Source organism: Tyto alba, unplaced genomic scaffold, assembly GCF_018691265.1.
Source record: "Tyto alba isolate M040663 unplaced genomic scaffold, T.alba_DEE_v4.0 Super-Scaffold_48, whole genome shotgun sequence".
Taxonomy (NCBI): Eukaryota; Metazoa; Chordata; class Aves; order Strigiformes; family Tytonidae; genus Tyto; species Tyto alba.
In genome coordinates, this window is record NW_024881324.1 from 24,989,331 (window position 1) to 25,001,109 (window position 11,779).

Consider the following 11,779-nt stretch of genomic DNA (forward strand, 5'->3'; position numbering starts at 1 on the left):
CTAGGGTTTGTGGCAGGGCAGGAGGCAAACCTTTTTGAACAACCAAACATCAATTCTTAAATTTTCAGGTTATCACCGCTTTTTACACGTGGGTCAGACAGAGGCAAATTTACTGCTTCTCGAAGAAGCTGTGTAAAAAAATATTAATCCTCTTTTTAACGTCACAGATACTGGTTCTAATAGCTGCTGGCTTAAAACTTCTCTTCAGTAGAGTCAGCAGATACTATTTGCACAGAGAAGCTCTTCAAAACAAACAATACAAAAAAAGAACCTAACCCACAATCTACTTTTCCAGGGAGTTACTGTGCTACAACAATAATCATCGAGAGATGGTCAGACTTCTCAGTGTTGTCTATTTAAGGCAGCTGAAAGACATCTCACAGGGCTTGACATAAATCTTCACTTGAAGTTGTCCACTATAAAGTGTAACACAGAAAAGACCAGACAGGGTTACACTACTTAGTTATCTAAGTCAAAAAGGCTCAAATTTAGATTTTATATTTAGTTCTTCAATTCCCGCCCAGAGTTCAGCTCAGTAAATAGATCCATTTTTAGCTTTTTACTCTTTTGGACATTTCCTTCCTTCATCTGTGTAAATGCGTCACAGCTTCTCAAATGTTTCCCTTCGGCCAGGGAAGGATGCATCTGATCCCAAGCTTAAAAAAAAAAAAAAAAATTACACACACACACCCCCTCTCCCACCCAGTGGTTATTGTTGGCCAAGTTGTACCCTTGTTCTGAGTTAAGGCTAGGCAAATTTTACTCCAATCCTCACATTGTACTACAAAAGATATTGCTCTTTCTGCACTGATAGGTAACAGCATGTCATGGATCACCACTAGCCAAACCATATTTTATCACTTTCTTATAATCACGCTTGACTTGGCTGCTGCCCTGATAATTCCATAGACAAACAATAGAATTTTCCAATAATGGGAACAGAAATGAAGTTCAGGTTAGTAACTTTCTGCTCAGTCACTGAGGCAAGAAATTCAGTCAAGTAACTGTCCTTGTCTTCCTCACAAAGAGAGCCTTCCACTACATTTGAAGAAGCTGATCTCTTAATTTTTAATTTATTTATTTAATATAAAGCATTAACATTCCAATCAACAAGATACCAGATAAGCCACTATGGTTGACCTCATCTTTCCATCTGAAGAGGTGCCACTGGCCTAATAAATTTTAGCTTGGCTTGCCTTTGTTGTCCTTAGAGAAGCCTGGCTCACATAATCAATCCCCTGTCAGTTAAGCAATGCACAACACTGATTTAGTCTTTGAACTCGGCAAGCCACAGCAAGTTCAAGTCTAACAACTACTCTTAACTGCAGAGAACAAGTACTTGAGGCACACAAAGTGTGACTCTAAGGGGTGCAAAGCAAAAGCATAAGCAACTGCTGCAATTGTCCCATTTCCATTTTTTTAGGACCAACCTGATGTGCAATATGCAATCAAAATGGACTTGATAACTAACATTAATACAGCAAATAAATTAAGACAGGGATAAAAGCTTAGAGATTAAAGCTTTATTTTTTAAAACACAAAACTCATGGCTGTTCAGTTTCTTTAGCAGAGATATCATAACCTATTTTATTTCCCTATAGTAACAGACAGAAGGAGGCCTCTAAAGATGGGGTTTGACATTATCTTAAGTCTGATCTTCAATGAATTATGTATTATCAGCTTTTGCATAGAATAGGACAATCCAGTCAACTTCTGTTTCAATTCACCTTCAATTACTGACAGCTTTCTATCTTTTTTTCTCTGCCTTCAGCTGCAGATACCTACTCTTCTAATTCCAGAAGAATTACAAAAGGCCAACACCTTTCAACCTTAGCCTAAATTTTTTAGAAGAAGGTGGAGCATTTTTATGATCTCAGAAAATGATACCATCTTTGCACTCAATGCTACATAACCCAACATGTCCAAAAGTTAGTGGCATGATAAGCATTTGGAAAGTGAAGGACTCCCTATCGTAATGCTGCTAGAAAATTATATCGAAAAGCGTACAGCCAAATCTACACAATGGGTACAGGAGAGTCCATTGTGTAGCGTAACCAAGTAATATTTAGCATTTAAACACTCTATTTCCTCTAACTCACTTCTTGGGATGTTCTTGATGTATTCTCCTGCTGTCCTTCTTGTATCCTCCCTTTACTATCTGGGCCAAGCTTTAAGACATGTCACCTCATTTCATCCCAACATTTAACATCTGCTTGGGCTCCGAAAACAAGTAGTCCCCAAGACTCCAACATTCAAGACTTATTTTTTCAAGGAATCTCAGCAATAACATTTCTCACTGTTTGATGGCCTCAGAGTTATTTACCAGCTACGTGACCATCACAAAGCTTAGTGAAAAGCCTTTGACCAAATGCCTTGACAAACCATCTCATAAGCCTGCAGGTTTCACTGATGCACAAAACCACAGGGATTCAGTAGAAAAATTTAAAGATTTTGGATTTTAATTCATTATTTTATGAAAGAAGTAAGGTACAAACTATAGAAAACAAGTAGGTATTTAGCACATCCTTGTGAGCCCTCCTGGCTGCGGTGTATTTCTCTGTTCATTTTTAGCACTTAGGAAATCTCACTTCGCTATGACCCCAGACCCCCAGCCTTTAGTTGCTAAACAGTTATATATGAAACTAACCACAAAAATCACTACTGGTTGTTTACACAGTCTGCAGACATCTCACAAATAACTACTACTGCTCATACATGCACTAAAACTACAAGGAAACACGAGTAATTCCGCTCTGGGTAGTTTCACAACTATAATGCATCAGGATTACTCACAGTAGCCCTGTTCAGTGTCTGCTGCCCAGAATACTTTCTCCAACTTTTTGTTAAAAAGATGCATCATGCAAATTCAGTTTTCTAAGCTACACGGAATATTTAGTTTGACAGCGTATATATGCAAACATATATCCCCACGCACACTGTTAAAACAAACCTTTCTGAATCTCAGCTTCATGTTCTGACTCTGTTACACAAACTGATAACCTGATTTTTACACAGATTTGCCGGAATTATCTGAGCACTCGGTTGGATTACTATACCATAAAATATACCAAACAAATCAAACTGCTATCACATTTTGAGTGCTGGAAGCCTACACTTTTCTTCCTATCATTTACATCTTGTTTCCTTATTATCTTAGGCCCTGAGAAACAAAAAACTTAAGGATTTTTCTCATCTCCCTGCAAAGGTTCCTTTTTCCTCTTAAGAAAAAAAAAAAACACCGCAATTACAAAACCCTAATACTAATTTCAGTTCTTCAGGAAGGTCCAGGTTACAAAACATCACAGTCAAAGTACCAGCAAGATGCACAGTTCAGCGCTGCTCAGTAGGTAAACCTGTTACATCTCTGCAGTGGTTTTTCTTAACCGGTGCTATAGCCGCTTATGCACGGCAGTAACAGTGACACAGGGGACTAAAAAAAACCCAAATTATCTGAGAAGATTCCACTCAGCAACCTTGGAAAACAACACTATTTCTTAAACAAATGCACAAAGGCAATTAGGCTACGTCCTCCTCCTCTGTGCAACCACAGGAGGCTGGGATCAACAGCTCCAGCTTCCGATGAGCTAGAGCAGCTTGTTGGCAGAGGAGCCACTGGAAAGGGAAAGGGCTCTGAATCTTCTGTATCTTTAAAGCAGTCTTGTCACTCAGACTGTTTGGTGAACCTTCGTGGACACAACTCGTTTATGACCCTCCTCTTCGTATATCAATATAACAACTTACTCTAGGGGCTGAAAATCAGAGGCTTTACTGAGCTGTAGTGTCTACTGCTAAAAGCACTTGAGTTGTTCCTTGTCATTTCAATTCCTCCTCCTCACTACTGGGTAAGTGATCTGTTTTCTCAAAACAGCAGTATCCTTCCTGAAGTAATATGACTCAGCTTTGCAGATCATCAGTATTACTTCACCAGTAGTCTACTTTCTGATTTTGCTGCACCAAGAAAAATGTTAACTTAAACAAAGAACCTTATCCAAATCAAGCAAATTTCCTTATGACAACAACCAAGTAAATGCAAACACTTTAGTCATTAGATTTAAAATAGGCTGCTAAGACCTTCAGTATTTTTTTTTTATTTTACCCAGTAGTTTTTTTCTCTCTTTTTTTTTTTTTTAAGATTAGACTTGGTTCTCACCAACATCAAGCAGAAAAATTAGTTTCCTTTGTTCTCATTAAAATCATCACCCACTTTCAGAAAAATATCCCTCAACCACCAGTGCATTTCCTAAGTTTCAATGTCTTTACTATTTTACCACTTTTGCTGACCACAAACAGCTATTTCAGTGATCTCACCCCCTTCTCAAAGCTTCAGACAAAAATCACAGTGCAGTTTCACCCTATTAATAAACTGACCTAATCTAGTCTGCATCTAAACAGGCCCATTTGTTGACACTAGATTTTTTTTTTTTTTTTAATTAACAAAAAGTAGAGCAACATTAACATTTTCTCTTTATATTGGGGTAGGGAAAGTCCAGCCTTTGTTCAGATTTTATTTACCTAGATGGTCATTTTACATGGAAAAGCTTTTGGAAGCCGCATGAAAAATCAGGTTGAAATTTCATACCTCTTTCTACTATGTTGCTGTGTAACTATGTTACATTTAACTGGAGAGAAACCACTTCTTTAAGAAACATTTACCACCCATCTTGTCTACGCAGAGACCAAGCTCCACAATTAATGAATGCCTCAGCTGCACCAAGTCTCTTTCTACTTCCATCAGCTCCTTTTGTGAGCACATCAGCACTTCATGCCAGCTCAAACGTACTCCTCTCAAGAATGGGCCTGGCTTTCCTCTAACCCCCATTTACCTTTCACTCCAAATGCACATTTAGTTTAGCAGCTGTCCGCTATCACAGATAGTACAAGTAACTCTGTTCCCTCTTAGAAATACTCATGACTTCTGGCTCTTTCAAACGCACCCTCTAACCTCTAACTTTCTCTATCCTTCGCTATCCCCAGAGAACTTTGGCTCTTCCACACTAAGCCAAGTTGCACAACAGCTGCTGCATTTCACACTGAAGCGCTCTGTCCTCGTCTTCATTGTTCCAGGAAACTTCAACCCAACAGTGCTATTCCCAGAGCAGCTTCCCCATTGTAACTGCATTGTTTCGGTAGTTATTTTTGTTCTGCATACAGCAACTATCAAGTCGTGACATTTTTCTACGGTGTTTTTCAAAACATTATTCCCTCCGCCTTTGAGCATCTTATTAAAACGGACACGGCTGGATCTGGATTCAACACTTCACAAGAGGACCCGCTGCTTTTTCGGCCCAGGACAACCAGTACTAATGACGGCGATACAGCCGCAACCTTCTCACTCAACTCAACAAAGTAACGGATTCTCAAAAAGCCAGTGTAACACCTTGAGGTTTTTGCTGCCTTTATCTTTTCAATACAAATGCTGTCGTCACTCTCAGATGCACGAAAGAATGGCCAACTTGTTCCATACTTCACACTCTCTGCACGCTCACCACGTCTTAAAACCCCCAAAGGCACCTCAGCTCCTCACAGCCTCTGGGCCAAGAATCAATACTTGCAGAAGACAGCATGGAGACATCATGTGGGGTACCGCCAGTGCTGCCTGCCAACACTTCACTTCTGGCTTCACTATTATTTCTGTTAGACATTTGTCACTACTCTCGTTACTCCAACTGTCACACCAAGTAAGCCACACCACCACAGTTCTGACTACCTTACAGAGAAGTTAGCTATTACACCTCAGTAGGAGATGGATGAACTTTCTTAGAAAGGCAGTATCTTTACTTTATACCTCGTGTTTTATGCTTCATGGATTTAAGCTGAAAATTGGGCTTGTTGTTCACATCTGATGCCTAATACGTGAGGTATTTTGCCCATGATGTAAAAGCTAGTGTGTTTTTTACTAGTAGTATTAATGAAAAAATTTGCTGTCTCCTAATAGTGTGCTTGCTTTTTTTTTTTCTGTGTAATCTTTTCCCTCCCTTTCTCTTTTATTCCCCTCTTCCTAGGAGACTTTCTTTACTACAGTAGCATTTTTGATGTTGTCTACTACAGGCAGTCAACCTTCCCAGGCACTATCACACAGGACGCTAACGTAAAGCAAGCAAGGCAACAGTACATAAATATGATCAGGAAGAAGTAAAACATAGGTCCTCCCTGTAAACTTGAAGTAGCCAACTTCTGAATAAATCTTTTGGATTTCATCTTTACAGTATTATTTTCTAAGTGATGTTCATGAAACCGAAGCAAACCACACAGTCATTATTCAAGTGAAAAAAACCTGTGGGCTTTTTTTTTCCCAGTAAGACTTATCAGAGTCATTAAGAAAGGCACTTGCTATAATGCCTAGCCAGTTGTTCACCAAAGTGTTTGCAAGCCTTTTTCCCTGCATCCTTTGGTATTCACAGGTTTCTCCATCATCCCAGAAAGCTAAGCTGAACTACAAAACATATGATCAACCTCTCTTTTATGTAGATTTTAAAAGTTTTCTTCTTCATGCTCAAAACCAAAACTCATTAACTTCAACTGGCAAAAATTCTTTGGAGGACACTGTTATAATAGCATGATTTAAACTTAAGAGACAGTCCTCATTCTTGCATCCTAAAGATGTCAGCTGACAGTCCCCTTCCTAATGTACTGGGGACTCAAAGCTGGAAAGATGAAGATTTAAGCAACAACAATGAAACAGCAACCAAACAAAACCTCTGTATGGTTACTGCCCTGTAAGCCACAAATCGATGGCAGTTTCTCAAATTCAACCTGGCTCATGTTGGCAGTTTTCAGCCCTTCTGAATACACAGGATTTTAAGTTGAAACGTGAATACATTTTGAAAAGTTTTAATACCTTTTCATATAGAATAGATCTTGTATACTTAATGTACGCACTAACATCCCTCTACCCAGCCACTTACACTCCGCGCCACTGGGTTTTCACACTGTAATAGTCTGGTTTTCCATAATTCTAAGATTTTATTAGTCCTTTCAAGTCACACCAGTGCACCGGTGAATTTTTTTTTTTTTTTAATAAGAAAAAAAGGGATGCTTGTCTATACATCTTCAGCTCAAAACATAACCCTTCTGTCAGTTTACAGTCATCTCTAATGTCCAATTTACATATAGGACAGAAAGGCACTTCCTACGACCACTGTGTTTTCTCTGTCAAAATGTAATCACTTTGCTTGGCACTCAACTCCGCTTCTTAGCAGTTTTACTCTTAATTCTGCCACAAAGAAGGTGACAGATCTAACGAGGTGCTCTTGTCTTTTCAACTTCAAATAATGAGATTTAGATACCAAATAGGTAACAGAAAGTAAGCTGCCTCAATTTCTCCCAGTTGCGATAAAGGGATTCCTCATTTAAATTCAAAACACACGGTCTTTATGTTTTCATACTACTACCTCACTTCCAGTTCAGCTGCTTTCTTCACATTTCAACTGCAACTTATTTCCACAACAACTCAGAGTGAGTTTACATTTACATAACCAAAGTGAAAAGTGGAAACGCACACATTTCAAGTGATGTGAACCTAGCTGCTGTTCAATATCCTAACGAAACATCTTCCAAATAATGAAACTCCATTCTTCAGGCTACTTTAATTTCACTTCGGGCTTAGGCTGACAAAAGGACAGGAGGAAAGCCAGTAATGCCACTGGCAGCTCAACTGACCAATTTAACTAACCTAAGATTAGAACTGATTGTTTAGGCAGGTTTTTTGTTGTTGGGGTTCTTCTTCCAACTGGAAAACATTGTAAGATTTTTACTCCTTTTAAGTAACAGCTACAGTGTTGCATTCCCTGAAAGTGACAGGAAAAAGGAAGCATTTGTCATTGCAAATACCATAAAGGGAAAAATGTTTTGACCGCTCCCACATACACCCAACTAAGTTTTTTGCTTGTTCATTGATCCCTGTTGTCCAGTGTGCTTCACTGAAATGAACTGTGCCTCCTGTTCAAACAAAGGGAAGCACCCGAGATCTCCTAATAGACCCTTCCCTTATGTAAGAGTGGATCAGGTACAGAGGCGGAGTTTGAAGAGCTCTTCCCAATACCAAACACCCACGAGAGACGGATGACCAGAACATTTTTCAGCATATGTCACAGCCCAGGCTGAACCACATAACCTCCACCTGCAGCTACAGACACGAGAATGCCAGTTGTTAAATATGCTCTATGAGATTTTTGATAAGCATTTGATTTGTCCTCCTACTGCTTTAAGATTTTAGGTTGCTGCAAGACTGAGCTCAGTGCAACTTTCCCGTTATCCGAAGTTACCAGTATCAGAAGCCATCACTGCACCGCTGACAAGCTTATCAACTCCGTGTCATCCCTCTACCTACACATAAATGTGGAAGTTGACTACAAACACAGCTGGCAGGGCCTTCCAAAACTGCAAGATTACTACGCATGTACCCATTTGTAACTACACTAGGCAGACTGTAAATCTACTGTTGTAATCCATCATTTTGCTTTCACCGTTTTTTTTTTTTTTTTTTTTTTTTTTTCCTGAGAATGACAAAGCTTAAGTCCTTCTTCCACGACGAAACCCACCACCGCCAGAATCTTGACAAGGAGTTTCGCACCCGCTGCTGTCATGTGAAACAGGCTGTCGAGGGAGTACCAGGCCCTTCAGGGAGGACTCAGCCCCCTGTTCGGACCGTCTGTCCAAGCCGACGCAGCTCCGAACCCCGCTTCAGGGATGCCTGCTGCAAATCACACCTCCTCCCTCACCCTCATTAAACGAAACACGTTCAGCGGCAAGCACCGACCGCGAGCAGCTCCGATTATGCCTTTTCCCCACTTCCCTTAAAAACCCCATTAGCACCGCTTTTATTATTATTTCTTCTTATTATTACTGCTGCAGCCATCATTATTTTTCACACACGAAATCGGCCATCCCCCCTCATCTTTCCAGCGGTGAGTCTGCATTTTCCTTGCTCGCCGCTCCTTTTTAGGCATCCGAACGGAGCGAGCGCCCTACCCTGCCCCGCCCGGGAGCGATGGCCGGGGGTGCCCGCTGGGGGGGGGGGGGCCGGGAACCGGAGGGAGGAGCGGCCGCCGCTGCTCGGGGGGGGGGGGGGGGGGGGGGGGGGGGGCAGCCGGCCCCGGAGGGAGGCTCAGCCGCCGCCGCCCCGGCTGCCGGCAGGGCTCGGTCCCCGCCGCCAGCCGGCCGTGGGGCCCGGGCAGCCCTGCCCTCCCACGCGGGACAACGTCGCGGTGGCGGGGGCAGCCGCCTTCCCCCGCCCGGTTGCGCGCCGAGAGTAAACACCGAGGGAGAAGGCGGCCTCCATTTTTTTTTTTTTTATTATTATTATTTAAATTTTTTTTTTTTTTTTTTTTTTGAAATCCCGGCAGCCTGTCACCAAGCTCCCCACCACCACCACCTCCTTCCCCTCCCGAGCCTCCGCAGCGTGCCCGGCTTCCCACCCGGCCCCCGGCCGAGCCAGCGACACCCTTTAACGCGGGCTTCGCGTTTTGCCTTCTGCTTCCCCGTCCCGCTAGGCACGCCCGCTTCCAACACCCGCCCCCCCCCCCCCCCCCCCAGCACCGGCGGAGCGCGGCCGGGGGTCATCCCTCGCGGTGTCATCCCCCCCCTCCCCGGGGGGGCCCGGTCAGCGCAACCGGCTCCCCGCAGCTCTGCGGCGCTCCCTGCCCCCCCCCCTCCCCGCCCTGCCGACACCGAGCGCAGCCCGGACTCCAACCCCCGGCGGGACATTTTGGGGAGGACGGACGGACGGACGGACACCCACACCGGGCTCGCTCGCCGCCAGGTGGGGCCGCCCGGCCCCGGTTACACGCCCGTTATCGGAGGGAAAACGCACCTGTCACAGGCGACACCGCCGCGGGGCGGCTACCCAGCCCCCCGAAGCCTCCCCGGCCGGGCCGGGCCGCCCGCCCTACCCGTTTTCACGTCTCGTTTCTGCCGGCAAAGGCGGCGCCTCGCCCGCAGCGAGCCGCTGAGGCCCGACACGCAAGGAAAGGGGGTTCGGCTTTTCCCCCCGCCGGGCCCCGCACGGAACGGGGCGGCTGAGGGGAGACCTGACAAAGCCGGCTGCCCTCGCCCCGCGAGGGGAACGCCGCTTTCCCTCCGCCGCTACCCTTTTCCCCCCCCCCCCCCCCCCCCGGCCTCCGGGGCCGCGCTCACCAGATCGGAAGAACGCCGCGATGTCCGCCGAGTCCTTGGCCGCCTCCTCGGCCCCTTCCCCCGCGCCGCTGCCGGCCGTGGTGGCGGCGGAGGCGGCGGTGGCGGCGCTGCTCATGGCTGCGGCGTGTGGCGGCAGCGGCTCCCGCGGGCGAGACCCGACCCCGCCGCCCCCTCCGCGGGTGCCGGTTTCACCTCCGGGCGGGAGCGTCCCTCAGGGCGGCAGCCGGGTTCCGGGCGAGCGATGCGGGGCGGCGGCGGGCGGCCGCAGCCAGCGCAGGGACATGAAGGTATGTGCGGAATGGCAGCTCCGGGAGCGCCCGCCCCCCCCCCCCCCCCCCCCCGCAGCCACCTAGGAGGCGGCGTGTGCATGCAGGGCGTCAGGGCGGGCGGGCGAGCGGCAGCCGGAGCGCAGACAATCGCGGGAGGAGGAGGAGGAGGAGGTGGAGGAGGAGGAGGAGGGCGACGACGACGACGACGGCGGCATGGGAAGGGCCAGCAGTCCGCGCAGCCGGTGGGCGGAGAAAGAAGGAACGTTTCCAGCCTTTTTTTTTTTTTTTTTTTTTTTTTTTGAGGGAGCGAGGAGCAAGCCAGGGAAGCAGCAGCTGCGCTAGCCGCCGCGGTGCCGGTGGCCGCAGCAACCGCCGTCCTCCATCTTGCCTGGGAGGAGGAGGAGGAGGAGGAGGAGGAGGAGGGTGGGAAGGGGGAGTCGGGAAAGGAAGCGCGTCCCCGCCCGAGGAAGAAGGGCGACGGGGCGGGGGGGGGGGGGGGAGCTCGGGAGTCTCCGGCAGCGTCCGGCACCGGTCGGGATGGGGCGGGGCCAGGCGTCAGCGCTCCCGCCTATCACGCTCCCCATTGGCTGGGGCGGGGCGGGGCGGGGCGCGGGGGTCCCTGGCGGCCGTTGCCCGGCGGCTGCCGGAGGCGCGACGGTTGCTCCGTGTTTCGGGTTTGTTTGGGTTTTTTTTGTTTGTTTGTTTTTTTTCTTTTTTTTTTGTTTGTTTTTGGTTTGGTTTGGTTTGGTTTTGGTTGGTTTTTTGTTTTTTTTTTTTTTTGTTTTGTTTTGTTTTGTTTTTGTTTTGTTGTTGTTGTTGTTGTGGTTTTTTGTTTGGTTTTTTTTTTTTTTTCCGACTGCCTTTCGCCCTCGCACGCAGGCGAGGTCATCCACCAGCTCTCCGGTCATCCTAAAAAATCCAGTCGGTCCTCCCGTGGCGGGTGCGGGGGGGCCGCGCGCGGTAGCAGCGCTTGCCGCTCGCCGCGGGGTAGAAAGGGGTTGGCAGGGTTTTTTGTGTTTTGTTTTGGTTTTTTGTTTTTTTTTTTTTTTTTTCCGGCAAGATGCTCTTTAAAAGGCATCGAAACAGCCCGTTAACACTGCGGTCTGTGTCGTTGCCAGTTTTTTTTTTCAGTGCTCGCAGGGACGCTTGGAAACATTTTGTGTCATGGACCGGCCCAGCTAACGCAAAATAAGTGAACAGCTCTCGGTGGGAAATGCAATGGGCTGCTTGGTTCAGGTGCATCCCAGCCCAGCCGTGCTCCTCAGGTTAGGCTGCCAGAATAAGACTGTGCAGCTAAGCTTGAGGAGAGAGCGGCAAAGTAGGCAATTCAGCTGTTGCACAAATTCATAACGCTGAGAAACACGGCTCAAACGCTC

General features: G+C 46.4%; 1 protein-coding gene across 3 annotated transcripts in view; it reads right to left on the reverse strand.

The window, feature by feature from the left end:
* The window catches only part of TRIO (trio Rho guanine nucleotide exchange factor), a 251,839-nt gene extending 241,026 nt beyond the window's left edge, over positions 1 to 10,813 (reverse strand). For 2 of the 3 annotated variants that reach the window (XM_042806836.1, XM_042806838.1), the window contains exon 1: positions 10,135 to 10,813. In XM_042806836.1, coding sequence (XP_042662770.1) covers positions 10,135 to 10,249 — 115 coding nt within the window. In that variant the 5' untranslated portion in view covers positions 10,250 to 10,813. The remainder of the gene's footprint in view (positions 1 to 10,134) is intronic. The other variant, XM_042806835.1, reaches the window with a different exon arrangement.
* Between the last annotated feature and the right edge of the window lie 966 nt (positions 10,814 to 11,779).